Here is a 21,071-nt window from a genome sequence, read left to right as displayed (position 1 = left end):
GCCTTTGCACACGGAGGCCGCTGCCTCCACGCCGGACGGGGCGCTTTAATGCAACGAGAAAACTCTGCAATTAACATCCGACACAAAGACAAACGGCAAAACAGGATTTCCATAATGCACTTCCTGCTCTAAAGCCACATATCCTAAAAGCGACGTGGAAGTCGTCAAAGGGAGAGAACTCCGTCATCGCCTCACGCGGGATGCAGAGCCTCGTTAGCGAGAGATGGACGAGCGTCAATTACTCACTGCGTCAACTCAGTGAGCAGCAGCTGCCCCGCTGTTGCCATGGACACAACATGCATATTATATTTATATATATATTGATACCTGATGCGCCTTTGAGACCATTATCAGCGTGGACCGCCTTGTGTGTAAAAAGTGCGCGAGAAAAACAGGCTCGTCGATAATTACCGCGTGATGATTGTAATTAGAGACACGCATTTTCAGAAAAACGGCAATTTAATGACGCCGCTGAATTCTCACAGGATTACAGCCTGATGAGCGTCATTCGGGCCACCTATTATCTCTAATCACGGGCATTGATGCCCTGGACATGAAAGAAGTCTCTGCTGCTGGAAGAGGGCTCCGGGCTCATTTGGCTCATCGTCCTTAAGATCTCGGTCCTGAGTCAATTACCTCCTCAAAAACTTGAAAGCTTCTGCTTCTGATTCACACGACGGGACAGAAGGAGGAATACAAACTCCCCGCTGTGGACTCTGGAACTCTCACGGTGTCTCTTATTGTCTCCAATTCTTGTTTAATGAGAGAACAGTTTTGTAAAGCTTTGCAAACGTGGTGTTCTTCTGAGATGACATCAGAAATGCGTGGTGCTGTTGCGCAGGTATTTGGTCACCACCTGCTGGTGCGTCAGGTGCATTGAAGTCCGCCCGAAACTCAGTTGCGCGTGCACAGACATGTGTGTGTGTGTGTGTGGGGGGGGCAGGTGCTCAAACCAAACAAAAGGTCATCCACCCCCAAAAATATGTATCTATTGATCACTGTAACTTGAAGTTAAGTAATTGGTTGCTACGCAACACCTGAAACACATTGTGTCATGAAAAGGCACGAGAGCTAAACAAAATGACATGTTTTCGATTAACAATTACAATTTATTTTCATTTACAAAATGATAGGAGAGAAAAATGCCATATAATAAATGTGGCGAAGAGGGGGGGGGGGGGGGGGCTCATGAGCGCCGCGGAGCATGACGGGGCGAAATTCTCACAAGAACTCAAATAAATGCCCGTCGGATATCAAAACACATTTGGGGGGGAATTGATGACAGAGTCATGTTTTATTCTTAAATATAAAACGTGTCTCCGACAGAAGGGGCACTCTTCTCATCCAGGGCAAAAGGGGAGGAGCCGGAGCACCACTAGGGGTCTGTCTGTGCACGTGCCTGATTGTATGTGTGACATGATACAGGGAATTAATCAGCCTCAGTCATTGGTGGGGTGGGGGGGGGGGGGGGCTTACCAGGGTGACGGTGAGACTGAGAACGCGTCCTTTGCAGTCCACAAACAAAACGCTGTCTTCATACCACGGGTCCAGGTGGAGGTAGTTGTACATGCCGAAAGCGCGCATGTGTTCCAGGGTGTACTCGGTGTCCTTCAGCTTCACTTCCTCCACCGCTGCAGGAGAGACGGGGAGGAGGAGGAGGAGGAGGAGGAGGGTGCAGACATTTTAGAAAAAAAAACGAGGCAACACACATTACCAAAACTCCTGTTGCACATGAAGGAGAACACAGAGGAGCTCTATATCGTCATCACATTCATCTCAGTCTGTGACTATAGCGTTCAGAGTGTGACACAGCATTGATGATCATGTTTGTCTACGACTAAAGACGTCTAATTAAAAACAGAAGAAAGGAAACAGAAGAAAGAGAAGCGTGTTTGTTCCTTCACTGTATTAGGACCCGTTGTAACGCATTGTCTACTTTTATTGTCCTGATATTTCTTCACTCTACCTTTTTAACTTTAGTATTTTATATTAGCGGCATGTCCCACCTTCGAGTGAGTCGATGTAAACCAGCAAAAGCAAGTAATTCATAATAATAATACTATTGTTTCCACATTGTAGACTATATAGCAATGCTTTCAGGAGGCAGCTACATAGATCAAGTTGTGTTTTTATAGCTTATTAATAATCTACAGTGGATGAAAACAATTATGTTAAATTACTCCTCTGTTTTCTGAGTGACCCCCTAAATCTGGGGTGGCCAAACTATGGCCCGCGGGCCAACCACGGACCCTTTGGCAGTTGTTTTATATTGTGAGTTTTAAAAAATTAATCTGGATAATTATCTGTCTCTTGGCATGAATCAACATTTGTAGATTTCTTCCTGTTCTGTTTTTTACATAATATTAAAGTTATACACTTATTATAATTTTATCAAATGGCACTTCGACCAAAGAACAAAATCTAAACAGATATTTGGAACATTTCTGCCTGTTTTAACTTGACAAATTTACAGATTTAAACATATACCCTTCATATTATTTTAGGTGAGCACTGTATTCGAGTTTAAACGTTGAATTAACTTACTTTGATAGCAGCAGATACATAAATACTCTGACCAGTGTAATGTCTGAATGTCTAACTGTTTAGTGGTGTGAAAAGTAGTGACACGTTATTTTCTGTTGCACATGGGGTGTTCTGGTCCAACGTTAAAGGTTGTAAACTACATAGACGCCATTGTTTAGCGCGTGACTCTTTATTCTTATATTTAATCAATGCATGGCCCGCCATGGTGCAAAGTGTCTCCAGCCCTGAGCTGACTTATAGTTAGCTGACCCTTCACGAGCCACCGGCTGCAGCTGGAGGAGCATGCGACGTCACTAACGGCTCAACATTCATTATTATGACATTATTGGCAGCTCGCTAAGTCCCCAGTGAGCATCAGGTAGCACGCGTGCTAACTGTCCTGCAGCAGCTTCGGTTTCTCTCACCAGCCTCCAGCTCAACGCTGTACGTCGGTATGGCGTCCAGAGATAACCGGTAGCTCTCAAAGCCGGGGTCCAACAGCTCTCTGTTGACCTTCAGGGTATAATTAGACGCAGCCATGTCTTTTGTTTCTCTTTTTGTTTTATGTGACAGGCTTGTCCACAAGTTAGTGGGAAGCAGGAGGATGCTGTGGAAGTCACATGGTTCCTGTTTTTAGTCGCTACCCGGAGGCATTTCTACAGCGCACACAAGCTGAGTTCCTTCATTTTCTCTCTAGGCGTTTTGTAATGAATGTTTTAATACAATTAGTCACCCTAACAAAGTTAAGACATAGTTTGATACATGATTTTATTTTATTTTTTATCATTAACGTTGTCAGTGTGTGGCAAATTCAGATCCGCCAAAGCGGAACCTTTGTGCTTTGAACGTTTTCAGTCGGCACGTTTGTGTGAAGGAACCGTGTGTTCCCCCAGCTGATCGATCTCGACCAAAAATAAAAAGGTAACGTCTACATGGTAGCTAGCAGAATAAAACATTTTCTTTCCAGTAGCTACGTCCCGCAGAAGTCGTTGAATCCGACCGGAAGCTGCTGCTGTTCGTGTTTGCTCCGCGACAGATCATGAGCAAAGACTCCCAGATGAGGGCTGCAATCAACCAGAAGCTGATCGAAATGGGGGAACGGGAGCGGTGAGTCGAGCTTTACTTGTGTGGTCGTGAAATGTGTTGTGGCTCCACTAAATGCACTAACGTGTGGCCGCAGCTTGAAGGAGTTGCTCAGAGCGAAGCTGGTGGAGTGCGGATGGAAGGACCAGCTGAAGGCACACTGCAAAGGTATGTCGAGCGAGCGTATGTGCGCGTGAGCCTTCCGTGGATCGGCCGTTACTGATTCATGCTTCCGTGCAGATGTGATCAAAGAGAAGGGTCTGGAGCACGTCACGGTGGAGGACCTGGTCACAGAAGTCACGCCGAAAGGCAGAGGTACGGGTCTGTGCATGCTCAGTAACACCATACACACTGATGGAGGGCAGGCAGGCAGGCAGCCACAACTCAGTCAAACTTTGGTTCAATAATTCAGATTAATATTAACACTCACATAACTTATTTTATTTGAAGCGTTCATCACATCCGTAATAGATGTGCTATGTGTTATTCCTCCCACACAGAGACATTCAATGAGATGTAACGTTAAAACAACTGGAACACTATAAAGTTACGAAATTAGACTGGAACCTAAATTAAACATTTCCGAACATATGTAACTTAATATAGTAATCACTATTATTAAAATGAATAAGAATATTGTTTCCATTTGCTGCAATGGTGCAGTCGTAAGAAACATGGAATATTTCCACCTTCGTGGACACAATATGTCTTTAACCCTTGTGTTGCCTTAGGGTCATTTTGACCCGACTCAATATTACACCCTCCCCCCGCCTTAGGATTAATTTGACCCCATTCAATGTTTAATGTCGGTGTTCTTTCGGTAGTCAACAAACAAACATAAAGTGCCTCACACTTAAACTTGGAAAACAATATTAATTCTAATAATTTTCTGGAGGTTTTAATTGCTGGCGTCAAATTGAACCCAAAGGGTAAAATATGTTAGTAAATATAAAGGTAACAGGAGGGTGTAATATTGATTCGGGTCAAAATGACCCTAAGGCAACACAAGGGTTAAACAACGAGCGGATTTAAAACATTTAAAACATTTCTACAATACTGCGGGAAAACAGGATCTGGTTATTTTTCTTAACTTCATCTTGAAAAACTAAAACTTCACTAAACTTGTTTAAACTTTTTTTATTTTTATTAAAGGCGCGCGTGTGGGATAACATCATCACAGCCAGTGTTGGCAACTACTGTACCACCTTAAAGTTGTGTGTGTGTGTGTGTGTGTGTGTGTCTGTGTGTGCTCTCTGACCTTCTCCCCCCCCCCCCCCCCCTGCAGCACTGGTACCGGACAGCGTGAAGAAAGAGCTGCTGCAGAGAATCCGAGCTTTTCTAGCTCAGCACGCCACCCTGTGAACTGGACGGGTCGCCGTCTACACATTTCCTTTTTAAATTTTTTTTTTACACAAAATTCAAATTCAAAACTGAGCGACACTCTATAATGGTATTTTTCTTTTTATTATTAGATTTTTGTATCCTGTGTCTTCATATTGATTTTCGTTTGTTATGCAGCAGTTTTGGAAAACAAAAACAAATAAAGTCATGCCTATTTTTGGTCACTGGGGGTCCGGACCTTTTCTTTGAACCACGAAGTCTTATGCCATTTGAAAATTGCTTCCTGGAGACAATAAAACCACCTCAGTCACGCCTCTGAGCTCACGCTGACGCCGCTGTGGTTGATGGTTAAACATCACGGTCGGACCCGCCAGACCACATGTCTCACAGTCTGAAGACTTCAGACAAAGAATGTGTTGTGTGAGCGTGCAGACTGCAGAGCGAGCTGACAGCTCCGGCCGGGTGATTAGACATTTGAGCCTGGTGTTTGGTATGTGGGCAGTGCAGGAGCTTCAGATATATAATTATATATATGTGTATTTTTATTAGTGCTGTGAAAAATAACGCGTTAACTCAGTTAATTCAATTACAGGTTTAACTAGTTTTTTGTTTTTTTTACGCATGTAAAGCATGCGCAGAATGAGCTTCCAATCCGTCTGTTGTTGGTCGTCGGGACGAAAAAAAAGTCACTTGCAAAATGAGCTTCCAATCCACCACTTCAATCTGAACTCTGTCCGCTCTCATGCAGACGGTCTGTTCATCGGTAATGATCCTTCCGCAGGTTCACCTACGGAAACCTTGTTACGACTTTTACTTCCTGTAGATCAGGGTCTCAACACGTCGATCGCGACCTGCCAGTCGATCGCATGACATTAAAAAGATTGGCCCGCCCCCTGACATGTTCTCTATAGCACGTCTTTGTTCTTTTATTAAACTAAACGTCTGTTGTTGATCGTATCTCCACAGCAGCATGTCATTTCTGTCTCTACGCGTTGCGTTAACACTTATCGATCTCCGTCTGGCGCGCCACAGAGCTCCGTGCGCGCGCATCGGGACCGAGCAAAAAAAAAGTCACTTGTCAATCTGTCCACCTTCAGATTGTATCATGGTGGAGTTAATGGTTGACAAACAAGAGAAAAATGCTCTGTTTAACCCTCCTGTTACCTTTACATTTACGAACATATTTTACCCTCGGGTCAATTTGACCCCAGCAATTAAAACCTCCAGAAAATTATTAGAATTAATATTGCTTCCCAAGTTTAAGTGTGAGGTACTTTATGTTTGTTTGTTGACTACCTAAATAGCCCTTTAAATAAATAAAAAGTTGATATTTCTTATATGTTTGACACAGTGAAAAACAGCCTGGGGTCAAATTGACCCCAAAGAACACCGACATTAAACATTGAATGGGGTCAAATTGACCCGAAAGGTAACAGGAGGGTTAAACATTCTGTTTAGGATGAAGATGTATTAATGTTCCATATGGAAGAAAACTGCTAAATAACTGCTGAGTTGCAGCACCATTGTATAGAAGAATGTATAAATGTATATATCCGTCTTTTGTCATAAATCTCTATGTTCTCACAAAATATACCGAGAATATCGGTAATAGGTGATTAATCATGATTAATCCACAAAAACCTGTGATTAATCCGATTAAAAATTGTAATCGTTTCACAGCCCTAATTTTTATAGATATGTGTATATATATACTGTGTATATATATAAATGTGTATTCATATATATATATATATATAAATGTGTGTGTATATATATATATAATTGCGCATGTATAATTATATATATATAATTATTAGGGCTGTCAGCGTTAACGCGTTAATCTATGCGATTAATTTGGCCGCGTTAACGCACTAAAATATTTTAACGCAATTAACGCAATTATTATTATTATTATTTTTTTTAAACCGCGGCAGTACGGTTTGACACTGTTTCCGTTTTTAAAACAATCATTTTTCCGCGAAAATAAGGAGCAGAAATCAGTTTAACTCGTGGATGAATCAGTCGGGTTTCCTCCTGCTCCTCCTTCCTCCCGTCTCCCCCTCTGAGACACAGAGGAACGGAGGGCGACGTGTCGGGGGACGCGGCGCGGAAAGAACGCGACACACGAAACCTTCACCGTGATTGGTCAATCCGTTTGTCTGTCAACATTTTGGGGGAAAAAAAACAATGAATACTCAGTATATCACAAAGGACCTCCCACCACACAGGGTAGGCTCTATAGCAGCCTGTCAGTCAGAGAACCAGAGAACACGGCGCGAGGACAATGAGGCTCATTTCAGAGCTGAGATTGTTCTGGAATGTTTGATGTATAACACGTGGGGGTGTGTCACATGCAAAAGACTTTAAACGGTGAATTTAATTTATTTTGTAAAATGTATAAAATGCCCCCAGCCTCCAGAGGGTTAACGTGACATATTTGAATGTCAGTCAGTTACCAAGGCCACTGGTTCTGCTGCTGTTCAATGTTAAAGATGACAGGACCAATGGGGTCTCAATATACCTCATTTTTTTTACTAATCTGATGTTTCACTGAAGAAACAATTTATCATCCACGATATTAAATACCTCGCTGGCACTGTATATGTAGGAGCCTCTTTGAAAACACAGCTCTGTGTGAAGTTTTGTCTTTAAAAAGAAGGGAAACACTTTTAACCCTTGTGTTGCCTTCGGGTCATTTTGACCCGATTAAATATTTAACCCTCCCCCCGCCTTTGGGTCATTTTGACCCGATTCAATGTTTCACCCTCCTGTTACCTTTATATTTACTAACATATTTTACCCTTTGGGTTCAATTTGACGCCAGCAATTAAAACCTCCAGAAAATTATTAGAATTAATATTGTTTTCCAAGTTTAAGTGTGAGGCACTTTATGTTTGTTTGTTGACTACCGAAAGAACACCGACATTAAACATTGAATGGGGTCAAATTAACTCAAGGCGGCAGGAGGGTGTAATATTGATTCGGGTCAAAATGACCCGAAGGCAACACAAGGGTTAAACGGTGAATTTAATTTTTTTGTAAAATGTATAAAATGAGCCCAGCCTCCAGAGGGTTAACGTGACATATTTGAATGTCAGTCAGTTATCAAGGCCACTGGTTCTGCTGTGTTCAATGTTAAAGATGACAGGACCAATGGGGTCTCAATATACTTCTTTTTTTTTTACTAATCTGATGTTTCACTGAAGAAACAATTTATCATCCACGATATTAAATACCTCGCTGGCACTGTATATGTAGGAGCCTCTTTGAAAACACAGCTCTGTGTGAAGTTTTGTCTTCAAAAAGAATGAACTTTTAACTTGTAACTTTTAATTGCGATTAATCGCGATTAATCGCGATTAATTAATCGCAATTTCAAAATGTGCGATTAATTAGTTAATTTTTTTAAATCGATTGACAGCTCTAATAATTATGTGTATATGTATATATTATATATATAGGTGTATGTATATATAATTATATATGTATATATAAGTATGTATATATAATTATTTATAGGTGTATGTATATATATTTATATTGAATTATGTGTGTATATATATAATTATATATAGGTGTATATATATATATAATTGTGTGTATATATATATAATTATATATAGGTGTATATATATAATTATGTGTGTATATATATATAATTATATATAGGTGTATGTATATATATAATTATGTGTGTATATATATATATAATTATATATAGGTGTATGTATATATATATAATTATGTATGTATATATATATAATTATATATAGGTGTATGTATATATATTGATCCCAAGGGGGCATTTAGTTGTGGCTGCAGCACACAAGGTTACCAAGGGTTCAACCTTCCTGTTTTCTTGTCTCTCGGCCACTTGGGTCACAAATCGACTCACCAATAGTTGACTCTCCCCTCAGCTGACTGTTTATATTCATAAGCAACATCACAGACCAACATTAATTGTAATTGTTTATGTTAATTCAAGCACAAAAGTACCCCCCCCCCCTCCACATCCTGTGATCCAACCATAAACTCTAGTTTCCAGGATGAAGACGGCGTCCCTCATGCTTTTCTTGTCCAACAACATGATTGACAGCTTGAGCTTAAAATACCAGACAGACAAAGAGCATCAGCGCTGCCTTATCTTCTTATCGCGAACACCACGTGAGGCTCGAGTGTGAGAAAGCACAACACGTCTTCCCCCCCCAGAGGCACCTGTGAGGTTATGGAAGCAAACATTTATGTATTAAAATGAAACGTTGGTCAACCAAGGCTGGGCCTCTCCATCATAGAGCACGTTTCATGACTTCAGAAGAAGAAAGAGACTATAATGCAAAGAACCATCAGGCACCTGCAGCACAGAGGAGGACAATAAACCAAAGCAACACATTCATCACCACACACACACACATGGACTCGTCGTCACAGCCGGACAGCCGGGGGATGCGAGAGCTTTTAGAGATCGCCATGCGAGTGCTTTCCAGAGGTCAGCGGCCACTAAGAGCTCCTTCACCCACGTCTGCATCACTGAGGAGGGACGGTGACATCATTCACAAGTGATAATGATCTCATTTCCTCCCTTTATTAAGAACCCAAACAGTCATCTTCCGCCTCCAGAATACATGTACCTCACTCATCAGCTGATCAGGGTTGCTTTGTTGGCTTCTTCGTGTAAATCTGTTTGACTACGCATCAAACACAATAACTTTATTTTTCATAGATTTAAAGCCTTTCAGAACCTCCGCTCTCCATAACTCGTATAATTAAAGGCCCATTTTAAGCCACATTAGCGCCTCTGAGAGCCGGGGACTAGCCTGAGGCTATTCACCCCCCCTGAGGGGTCAGGGTTGGTTCATACAGGAAGTGATGTCACTCTATGCTCTATGTAGGAGGGTTGGATTCAATAGAAAACATGATAGAATCTGGTGATGATTAACACAGACGTGACAGCAGGAGTCTGGTGTCTGTGTGTTCAGCACATGAACTAATAATACATTATGAAAGTCGTGGTTGTTGCAAAATGTTGTGTTGCAATGGCTGCCGTGGTTTCTGAGCCGTCGTTGGGTTTGAGTTTAACCCCCAACCCCCACATCAAGACTCCTTATACTTTAGAGGAGGGGGCAAATACTCAGGGGCCGGATTTATGTTTTCAGGGAAATGCAAATATAGATGCAGGGTGGTGTTTACAAATATACAAGTACAAAATAATTAAGGGGATGCTGGGGTTGCTATTCTTTTTCTGTTTTCTTTTTTTTGGGGAGTATGTATGTGTGTTTTTATGTAAGTATGTGTGTGCATGAGTATGTATGTATATGAATATATGTATATGTGTGTATGTATGTATATGTATGTATATATATATATATGTATCATTGTGTCCTGTTTTTATGTACATGTGTATATATATACACTACCGTTCAAAAGTTTGGGATCACTTAGAAATGTCCTTATTTTTCAAAGAAAAGCATTGTTTTTTTCAATGAAGATAACATTAAATCAATCAGAAATACACTCTATACATTGTTAATGTGGTAAATGACTATTCTAGGTGGAAACGTCTGGTTTCTAATGAAATATCTCCAGAGGTGTATAGAGGCCCATTTCCATCAACGATCACTCCAGTGTTCTAATGGTACATTGTGTTTGCTAATCGCCTTAGAACAGTGGTCCCCAACCTTTTTTGAGCCACGGACCGTTTCCGTGTCAGAAATTATTTTCACGGACCGGCAATATAAATGACGTAATAAATATGACGTCATACAATTATACGAAGGGCATAAAGTGCCAAAACTACAACTCATCATGACGCCGAATTAGTGTGAGCCGTGCGCTTGTTGACCTGCAACGAGCCGCTGATGGAGACGGCGACACAGACGTGTGTTTGGTCCGCTGCTCCTAACCGAGTTCTGGTCGCTGTCATTAGAACAGGCAGAGTTGTTGTGTGAAATGTCCCTTAAGGCCACCGTCATTTGCATCTCCAACACATGTTCTCCTAGCTCGGACGGGCTCGATTCACCGGGTGGGTTTGTTTACAAATGGGTTGCAGGTCTATTCTTTTGCAGTCGGGTCTTTTGTGGTTGGAGTACTGCTCAAACCCTTTTAAAAGCCTCTTCCACCCGGTCAACGTCTGAAACATGTAGAATGTTCCGCTGTTCACTCGCCCACACAGCAGCGACTTTATCGGCCAACTTGAAAACACTTGTCATTTCCCTGAAGTGACAGAATTCATTGAGCAGGTTGAATATGTTTGAAGATTCTTTGTCACTGTGCCGCCAGCAGAGGGTTCGGCGTGAGACTCGCCTGCAGCGATAAACCCGAACTTTAAGACTCCTGAACGCGGCTCAGACGTACACACGGGTGGATCCGGTCCTTTTTCAAAATAATATATTTTTCCGACTGATTAAAAAAAAAAAATTACAACTTTATTTATTCACTTTTTTTCCGCGGCCCGGTTCCAACCAAGCCGTAGACCGGTACCGGGCCGCGGCCCGGGGGTTGGGGACCCCTGCCGTAGAAGACTAATGGATGATTAGAAAACCCTTGAAAACCCTTGTGCAATTATGTTAGCACAGCTGAAAACTGTTTTGCTGATGAGAGAAGCTATAAAACTGGCCTTCCTTTGAGCTAGTTGATTATCTGGAGCATCACATTTGTGGGTTCGATAAGACTCTCAAAATGGCCAGAAAAAAAGAACTTTCATGTGAAACTCGCCAGTCTATTCTTGTTCTTAGAAATGATGGCTATTCCATGCGAGAAATTGCAAAGAAACAGAAAATTTCCTACAGCGGTGTGTACTACTCCCTTCAGAGAACAGCACAAACGGGCTCTAACCAGAGCAGAAAGAGAAGTGGGAGGCCCCGGTGCACAACTCAACCTGTGGCAGGTGCTTCAGGAAGCGTGGGGTGACATTTCAACAGATTACCTCAACAAATTAACAGCTAGAATGCCAAAGGTCTGCAATGCTATAATTGCTGCAAAAGGAGCATTCTTTGATGAAAGCAAAGTTTGAAGAAAAAAATTAAAACTTCAAATACAAATCATTATTTCTAACCTTGTCAATGTCTTGACTATATTTTCTATACATTTTGCAACTCATTTGATAAATAAAAGTGTGAGTTTTCATGGAAAACACGAAATTGTCTGGGTGATCCAAAACTTTTGAACGGTAGTGTATATGTATATATATATGTATACGTATATATATTTATATGTGCAGGCACGTGCACAGACATTTTGGGGGGCAGGTGCTCAAACCAAAAAAATTCATACATATATACACACACATATAAGTATATATAGTTATATATACATTCATATATATATATACATTCATACATACATATATATGCACACACATAAGTACATATTTACATACATGTACATACATACATATATACACATATATATGTATATGTGTGTATGTATGTATTTATATGTGTATCCTCTCATTCATTTGTGTCCTCTGTGGTGGATATTTTGGCAATCCGGGACCCTGGATATTCATTATTATCAACAGTTCATAAATTCATAGGTTCAATCAGAAAGTTATTTTGTATATTCATGTATATCTATATATATATAGATATATATATATATATATATATATATATATTAGGGCTGTCAGCGTTAACGCATTAATCTATGTGATTAATTTGGCCGCGTTAACGCACTAAAATATTTTAACGCAATTTACGCAACTTTGTTTACTTCCGGTGTTCGTTGAAGTTTTTACACTCCTCTGAGTGTCAAACCGCGGCAGTACGGTTTAACACTGTTTCCGTTTTTAAAACAATTATTTCTCCGCGAAAATAAGGAGCATAAATCAGTTTAACTCGTGGATGAATCAGTCGGGTTTCCTCCTGCTCCTCCTTCCTCCCGTCTCCCCCTCTGATCCACAGAGGAACGAAGGGGCGACGTGTCGGGGGACGCGGCGCGGAAAGAACTCGTCACACGAAACCTTCACCGTGATTGGTCAATCCGTTTGTCTGTCAACATTTTGCGAAAAAAACAACCAATGAACACTCAGTAAATCACAAGGACCTCCCACCACACAGGTTAGGCTCTATAGCAGCCTGTCAGTCAGAGAACCAGAGAACACGGCGCGAGGACAATGTGCCTCAATATATAGAGCTGAGATTGTTCTGGAATGTTTGATGTATAACACGTGGGTATGTGTCATATGCAAAAGCCTTTAAAGGGTGAATTTACATTTTTTTGTAAAATGGAGAACATGCCCCCAGCCTCCAGAGGGTTAACGTGACGTATTTGAATGTCAGTCAGTTTACCAAGGCCACTGGTTCTGCTGTGTTCAGTGTTAAAGATGACAGGACCAATGGGGTCTCAATATACTTCTTTTTTTTTACTAATCTGGATGTTTCACTGAAGAAACAATTTATCATCCACAATATTAAATACCTCGCTGGCACTTTATAGGTAGGAGCCTCTTTGAAAACACAGCTCTGTGTGAAGTTTGGTCTTTAAAAAGAAGAAGAAAAAAACTTAATCGCTATTAATGAATTTCAAAATGTGCGATTAATTAGTTAATTTTTTTTAATCGATTGACAGCCCTAACATATATATATCATTCTGTCCTGTTTTGTGTGTGCATGTATATGTATATGTGTATGCATACATGCATATATATATATGTACATATATATATGATATGTGTATATATGGGTGTATATATATTGTTATGTCTATGTCTGACATTTTTGTATTTGTTTTATGTTGAAATGTAAGTGACAAAAAAAGAAAGTTATTTTTCTCTGTAGTTTTGCTTCATTCAGTATATTTTTAGATTAGATTTTACTTTATTTGTCCCACAGTGGGGACATTTCTGTTAGGATCTGTGTGTTTCCTGTTTTATGTTGAAGTCCCTGTCTCGTTTCCTGTTTCCCTGCTCTTCCCTCCCTGTGCTTGTCTGTTTCTTTCCTGATTATTTCCAGCCACGCCCTGATTGTTTCCACCTGTGTATTTAATCTGTGTCCTTCTGTTTGTCTGGTGTCGGATTGTCTTTTTTTGTTCCCGTGTGGTGTTCGTCCGTGTTCCTGCCCTGGAAATAAAGCTCTGTTTTCCAAGAAACTCCTGCTGCGTTTGGGTCCTCCACACCGCACCATAACAATTTCAGCATCACAGCAGCGGATGCACATTAGAGCACTGATAGAAAATAAAAATAAATATAAAATACTAATATTAAAATACTAAATATCAGAGGAAACTAAATATATACATATATACACAAGGCAGTGACCAGAGTGAGTTTCCAGCAGGTTAAAATAAAGTGTACAACACAAGAGTGTTAAGCCCCCCTAAAATAGGCCCAATAGTCGTGGTGGTTCATGCAGAGCAGGAGCTCATCTCCACAGTCTCCTCCTCCTCCTCCTCCTCCTCCCTCCCATGTTGCAGGTGGGAGGCGGGACCCTGAGCAACAGTATAAAGAGCCTGTGTGTGTGTGTGTCTCTATCTGTTTATGAACATCACACACACCTCAGCAGGTAGCACAGGTGTTCAACAGGTGGGCTTTAAACTCCTTTTTTACATCACATTTTTAATTTGAGGATTTGTCAACACTTTGATATTGTTTGAGAAAGTTTATTTGATAACTGTGTGGCTATAAGTGTGTAATAATCATGTGTGGCAATAAGTGTGTAATAATCATGTGTGGCTATAAGTGTGTAGTAATCATGTGTTTGCATCCAATCTAATCTGTGTTTCTTCACTTGTGGTTTCCGGGATTACAACAATGTTCTTTCCATTTCATTGTTGAATTAGTTCATCAAAAGAGTTTTTAAAATATGTCCACTTCTGCCTGACGTGGAGACTTTTACAGACTATTTATTATTCTGTAACAGCACACAGATATCTCTGGGGAAACTCCACGATGGAGTCCCCGATGAAGCCAGCGGCTCTCCTCCTCCTCCTCTGGTGCGGCTGCAGTAAGTAACCAACCCCAAAGTATTTATGGAAGTTCATAAAATATATTTTTTTATAGAGTCGATCTAAAATAACCCTAACCCTTTTTAAATCATTTTTTATATGCAGACATTTTTTCTTACGTCACCGCTCGGCGTATGCATTATTAATATACAGTATGTAATGGTTTTATCTGATGTGTATTTCAGGTGCCCAGCGCATTGATTACGTCTCTCCACATCGAGGCAGCCTGAACGGAGCAACGCGGGTGATGATCCAAGGAAGCGGTAAGAGCCGTGATGACACGCCGGGTTCACGCGCACATGACGGGGTGAACTGAAGACAAGGAAGTTATAGATGTGGATTATTTGTTTCTAAACTTTGAGTCAACTCCTCATCTAAAGCGTGCGTCATGACAGCGGGGTCAGGATCCCGGTGGGTTGACTCCTTCATCCAGAAAGAGAGAACCAAAAATATATATATTTTAAAACCCTTTGCATGCAGGTTTCGCCCAGGAGAAACAGTTCCAGCTGAATCCCAAAGACGACTCGTTTGGCAACCGGGTGGTGATGGTGTCAAACACCCTGTCGGTGCCCTGCGACGTGGAGAGGGACTCGACGCACGGCAGCCGGATCACGTGTGTCACCAGGTACAGGGTCCAGGCCGGCGGGGCTCTCTTCCTGAACACTGTCTTCTTTACTACATCTGTCTGAAGCGGACTCACCCCCCCCCCTCCCACAGAGCCATGCCGCACGCGCGGTACACGGTGCGCGTCAGCGTGGACGGCGTCCCCATCCCCGATGCCAACGTGTGCAAAGGCGCGCTCGCGGGACACCACTGCACCTTCTACGTACGCGTTGCAGCCGACGCAAAACAGAGAGGCCCCGACGAGGTCAAGAGGGTTGACCTTGAGGTCACGTGTCCGGATCCTGACGTTTTGTCTTTTTTTCAGCCCGTGTGGTATCGCACGCCCAGCATGGACGCCGTGAGTCCATCCAGCGGGCCCCCAGGTACACTGTCCTTTACCACTGCACTATCCGGCTGAGTCCTTCCACTCCGCTTTATATTCAACCCCCCATGCAGGCACCCTGGTGACCCTGCGAGGACGGATCTTCACCAATGTGTACGGCAGCAACACAGAGAAGAGCCCCAACGGCTTAAACGTCAGGTTCCTGAGGTATGAATCAGGTGTCCAGGTTGTTAAACCTTTCTTTGTTGCTGATATCCTGTCGACGTCGGATGAAAGAAGGCAGACCGACTGACCCGCCAGTGGATGCTGAAGAAACCTCGGTCCCATGATGAAAACAGTTGAAAAATGATCCCAAACACAACGACAAAGAAGTGTATCTGCCATGTCAACATGAAGACGTCCTCCTGAAACATGAACGCGTGTGCATGCTCTCTCGTTGCAGAGCCTACATGGGAGGGATGCCGTGCGAGCTGCTGAAGCCGGACTCAGACGAACTGTAAGTCCATCCATCCACAATAAACATGACGCTTCAGGTCTCACAGACGAGAAGTCTTTCGTGTGGGGACGTTTATTTTCAATAAATCTGACGGGGGAAACACAGGATTACAGGTGTCTCTGACGTTCTCTGCAGGTATAACCTCCGACTGGACAGCGATAGTTCTTGGTGGGGATTCATGAGCTGCAGGATGACGGGGACGTACGTCGGTAAGCTGCTTCTGTCCTCACGCACGCTTTCATTTCATTCATTTATTTGAACAGGGGCCGTACACATCGGATCAACCCAGGGGTGAACGTGTCAGTCTTAGCTTTACGGCTAAATTTCAAACGCAGTAAAAAAATATCAAAACAGATGAAGGAGGCGTGTCCTAGTGTCCTAATTGCTGATATCTGAGCGATCAGCCCCTCCAGATTTGGACGACCTCATCATAAAATAATTTTAATTTTTTTTTTTAAACATCATAAAAAGCAATAAGTATATTCACAATCACTGATGATGCTCACACATGTGATTGTTAATAAGCCAGTTCTTCAGGCCGTGTTTAAAGAGTGATATGTTCTCAAAAAGATGCACAGATCTAGATTGTAGAAGGTGTATTTATTTAAGAGGAGACGTACAGGGAAAGAGGGTCAAAAGAAAAGTACGAACAGATATCGCCGTGCAACCTCTCCAAGTGGATGAAGACTTTTTATTTTTGTATTACAAGTTTTAAGAGGTATTATGTTTAAATACGTACACGAGACATCTCAAGGTAACTTTTGGTGAATTGAGGATAAATCTACCGACGCAAATGTAAAAGTAGTCAAATAAACATCTAAACGTGGATGTTGGATGTTTTCTGTCCAAAAGAAGACATCTTATGGAAACTGAATAGCCCAAAATCTTCTTTTTTTTGTGATAAAATCTTTTATTGGTTTTCGAGATATGCACATGCAAAGGAAAAGATGTCCACGTATACAAAGGTACTCAGACAAAAAACATAAAAATAACAAATACAAATAAATAAAAAAGATTATATATATAAATACGGGTAGACATGCAAAAACCTGCACTTATTAACATATATATGCACATACCTGCATACCCCAATACATACATACATACATAAATACTGTTAATTTACCCCCCTCCCACTGTTGGCGACGCCCACCCCCCTCATACATCTCCAGATATTATATAAGGGAATGTATTATATTATATTACAATTATATATATTGTTGAATAACCCCAAATCTCTTAATTGACCACCAATAAAGCAAAAAAAGCCTTCAAATCTGGCCTTAAAAAATACAAAGGTACATTTTGAGACTGTCCTTTAATCCTGGTGTTTTACTCCCAACAGGGCATCACAACCTGACGTACATCCTGGATGATCAGTTCGGAAGGTGAAGCATTGTGACAGAACGTCTTTCCTCTGTAACGCCAGCGAAGGTTTTAAGACCACGATGGTTTCAGAGAGACCTCCGAGTTCCCTACGACCTTCGAAGGAGAACAAATGCATTAATATCAAGCTAGAAAACTTGACTTCTCGGCAACTAATTGTTCTGCTCAACAAAAGTTATCGTACGAATATCGCTGATTATTTTCTCTCCAATCTTTAGGAGTTTAGCAGAAAAGAAGGTGCCCAGGGTTTCAGCTTCGGGGAAGCTCTCCATGTTTCAGACCTATGCAGGTACGACGCCCAGAGAGATGTTCACAGCAGACTACTTCCTGTGCCACCTGTATTCTCACCGCGACGTCTGTGTGTTGTTCAGAGGTGACGGGCGTCTCTCCAGCGGCGGGCAGCGTCATGGGCGGAACCCTGCTGACCATCCGCGGACGCCACTTCGACCAAACCGACCGGCCGCGGGTTCTCGTTGGAGGTAAAGAGTCCTTTCTGACGGACGTCTCGCGCTCGATGGAAATCAGGACCGGAATGCGATGGGTCAAGTTTAACGATATTTAATGGCAGGAAGTTTAACAAACAATCAAAGCTCAGGATCGTGGGTTGGTAGTGATCCAGGCTCCACAGGTACGAGCTGACGCGAGCGAGTGTGGCTGTCTGACCAGGTCAAGACGAAAAGAGAGATTTCTCGCAGCACAAAGAGGTGTTAGTCGCCAGCAGCCAATCAGCTGTCCTCAAAAGTTAGTCCTTTGTTATTCAGTCCTGCATCACCTTCTTGTTGGCTAAAAGTCCACTATCAAAATGGAGGGGTCAAACGTCTCGACCCCGGGTCGCAACGTCACTTCTGATCAGACTACTAAAAAAGTCCCTTCACAATAAAAGTCTAGTAATTTATTCTCCGGATTAAAATAATGTCACGGGCTCCGACATTTCTGAAATACTAACTAACATTCATCCCATGCAACATACATATAACCATACATATAAACATACATATAAAGAAAAACATACATATAAAGAAAAACATACATATAAACATACATATAAAGAAAAACATACATATAAACATACATATAAACAAAGAAAAACATACATATAAACATACATATAAAGAAAAACATACATATAAAGAAATCCTGGAGAGGGATCCTCCTCTGTTGCTCTCCTGAAGGTTTCTTCCCTTTTTCCCCCCTGAAGGGTTATTTGGGAGTTTTTCCTGGTCCGATGTGAGGTTTTGGGGCAGGGATGTCTATGTGTACAGATTGTAAAGCACTCCGAGACAAATTTGTAATTTGTGAAATTGGGCTATACTGAATTGAAACTGAATATAAACATACATATAAACAAAGAAAAACATACATATAAACATACATATAATCAAAGAATAACATACATATAAACAAAGAAAAACATACATATAAACATATATATAAACATACATATAAACATACATATAATCAAAGAAAAACATACATATAAACAAACATATAAACATTACCTCTTGCCATTCACATGTTCTCATCACATACAGTCATTACAGTAAACATTGTCTTTCCCTAACGCTTCACAATGAACTCATAATACAGTCATAATAATATTCTCCCGAAAATTTCCTATTATAATATCTATATGTATTAATTTAAAGCATAAGACTTCCTCTATGTGTGCAGAATCTAAACTATTACAACCTGACAGAGCTAATCGTCCGAGGCCGCTTTCACACGCTAACTCTGTCGGTACGGTTGTCACCGCGGTTACGAAGAGTTGCATCTCAGCCAAAACACTAATCCCCGGGACCTCGAGTCGTGCGACGGCGACGATCGTTTTTCAAACAATCAGAGTTGTCACTTTGACACGCGGCGCACAAAAGAAATCGTCTGGGTTGTCACGAATCCTCCGAGCGCTTTAGAGCCCCAGCAGACCGTGAGTGACACAACACGTCTTTCACAAGACGGCGTGAGTCACTTTCTATCAATAATTCTTTTAGCTCAATCATCATCAAATGAAATATTTTCTTCCGCATGTTCACATGAAGTCAACGAACCCATTCAAGGTCACCAAGAAACCAGATATAGGATAATTCACTGTCAACACAATGTCTTCTTACATGATATTCGTCATCCAATAAGAGACGTGTTACCGGTAATGTTACCGGTACTGCATGTGGAACTGTAACCGGCCAGAGAAATGTACGCTGAAGGACACGTTACAGTTAAACAACCACTTCGGGGATTTCATGAGAGGAAATGAAACCTGATCGCAGAGCTCACGTCACACATTTTAATTCCTGATTATTGTTTTCCTCAACCTCAGTAAAGTAGATTATGAAGCGTCACAACAGGAGGGGAAAAAATATGCTATAAGTAAAGATAAATAACCTCGAAAATACACAATGAGCATCGCCTTGGTGCATACTGCACGCAAACTGCTTGTGACCATAGAGTTTATTTTTCTTTATCTTATTTTCCGATGACCGGGGGAGATAGACATTTTAAAATAGGGATTAGATTATTCTATGTTGCTAGAAAAAAACTCGATCCAGGTTTCTATCCTGTCCAGTTTGATAAACACAATTTTCTAAATTAAATGAATTTACACCACAACACAAAGTAACAACAAAGTGCATTCTGAAACAAATATAGAAATATAATCAAAAAAGAACAAATAAAGTGAAAAAATAATCAAGGTAAGTGGAGGTATAAGGATCAATGTGACCAAGGTGCTCACATCAGATGATGACACGGGATACGAGTACATCATTAGAATATTCTCACATTGCGGTTAATTGTTCCCGGGATTATATCCTCCTCCCTTCAGGCCTGCCTTGTGACGTCCAGACTGTGTCCGACGGCACGATCACGTGCCGGACGGCGAAGCACGAGATGAACAACGACAACACCACGATCTACCCAGGTGAGGTCCCGCCTCCTCCTCCTCGGTTGGTATTCGACGCCGACCTAAACAAAGCCGTAACACACGTTGACGTCTCCGTGGAATCTAAAGCTCGACAACGGAAGACGCGACCTCGTCGCCACCGCCTCTCGGCACGGTCGATCAAGGCTCGAGGACTTTGATGTTCAGAGGCCTGTGAACAGACATGCTGCTATCTGACTACAGCACGTCATCGTGGTCATGAATCATGTGCACGAGCTTTTGTAGAGCTGATGTGAACGGCTGATTGAACAGCCGGCGGTGGATTTCTAAAACAAGATATACTTCAGTCAGTTTAGCTGCTTGAGATCAAACAGTTGAGAGCATGAATGACTGGGTTTTTTTAATGTATCATGTTAAGAGTAAGATGAGTTTCAGAACAGCCTCCTGTGATTCAAAGGTTTTCTTTTGAAGTATTAAAAGAG

At 41.6% G+C, this 21,071-nt stretch overlaps 3 protein-coding genes across 3 annotated transcripts in view; 2 read left to right on the top strand and 1 right to left on the bottom strand.

Moving 5' to 3' along the window:
- Positions 1–3,323, bottom strand: part of nudcd1 (NudC domain containing 1) — a 55,396-nt gene extending 52,073 nt beyond the window's left edge. Inside the window, exons 1-2 of the mRNA XM_056440221.1 lie at positions 2,949–3,323; positions 1,477–1,631 (exon numbers count right to left, since the gene is read on the bottom strand). Of these exons, the coding sequence (XP_056296196.1) occupies positions 1,477–1,631; positions 2,949–3,063 (270 nt within the window). The 5' untranslated portion in view covers positions 3,064–3,323. The remainder of the gene's footprint in view (positions 1–1,476; positions 1,632–2,948) is intronic.
- A 96-nt stretch (positions 3,324–3,419) lies between these two features.
- Positions 3,420–5,171, top strand: LOC130210256 (transcription and mRNA export factor ENY2-2). Its single transcript, XM_056440324.1, has 4 exons — positions 3,420–3,630; positions 3,704–3,774; positions 3,847–3,921; positions 4,892–5,171. The coding sequence occupies exons 1-4, from the start codon at positions 3,563–3,565 to the stop codon at positions 4,966–4,968; spliced, it is 291 nt and encodes a 96-aa protein (XP_056296299.1). The 5' UTR covers positions 3,420–3,562; the 3' UTR covers positions 4,969–5,171.
- A 9,671-nt stretch (positions 5,172–14,842) lies between these two features.
- The window catches only part of LOC130195914 (fibrocystin-L-like), a 62,541-nt gene continuing 56,312 nt past the window's right edge, over positions 14,843–21,071 (top strand). The window contains exons 1-12 of the mRNA XM_056417709.1: positions 14,843–14,885; positions 15,072–15,149; positions 15,367–15,511; positions 15,604–15,712; positions 15,815–15,872; positions 15,946–16,039; positions 16,275–16,328; positions 16,464–16,537; positions 17,674–17,716; positions 17,933–18,003; positions 18,086–18,193; positions 20,533–20,628. Coding sequence (XP_056273684.1) covers positions 14,843–14,885; positions 15,072–15,149; positions 15,367–15,511; positions 15,604–15,712; positions 15,815–15,872; positions 15,946–16,039; positions 16,275–16,328; positions 16,464–16,537; positions 17,674–17,716; positions 17,933–18,003; positions 18,086–18,193; positions 20,533–20,628 — 973 coding nt within the window. The remainder of the gene's footprint in view (positions 14,886–15,071; positions 15,150–15,366; positions 15,512–15,603; positions 15,713–15,814; positions 15,873–15,945; positions 16,040–16,274; positions 16,329–16,463; positions 16,538–17,673; positions 17,717–17,932; positions 18,004–18,085; positions 18,194–20,532; positions 20,629–21,071) is intronic.

Source organism: Pseudoliparis swirei, chromosome 1 (assembly GCF_029220125.1).
Source record: "Pseudoliparis swirei isolate HS2019 ecotype Mariana Trench chromosome 1, NWPU_hadal_v1, whole genome shotgun sequence".
Lineage (NCBI taxonomy): Eukaryota > Metazoa > Chordata > Actinopteri > Perciformes > Liparidae > Pseudoliparis > Pseudoliparis swirei.
Note: the sequence above shows the minus strand (reverse complement) of the source record. Positions and strands in the feature narration are given on the sequence as shown.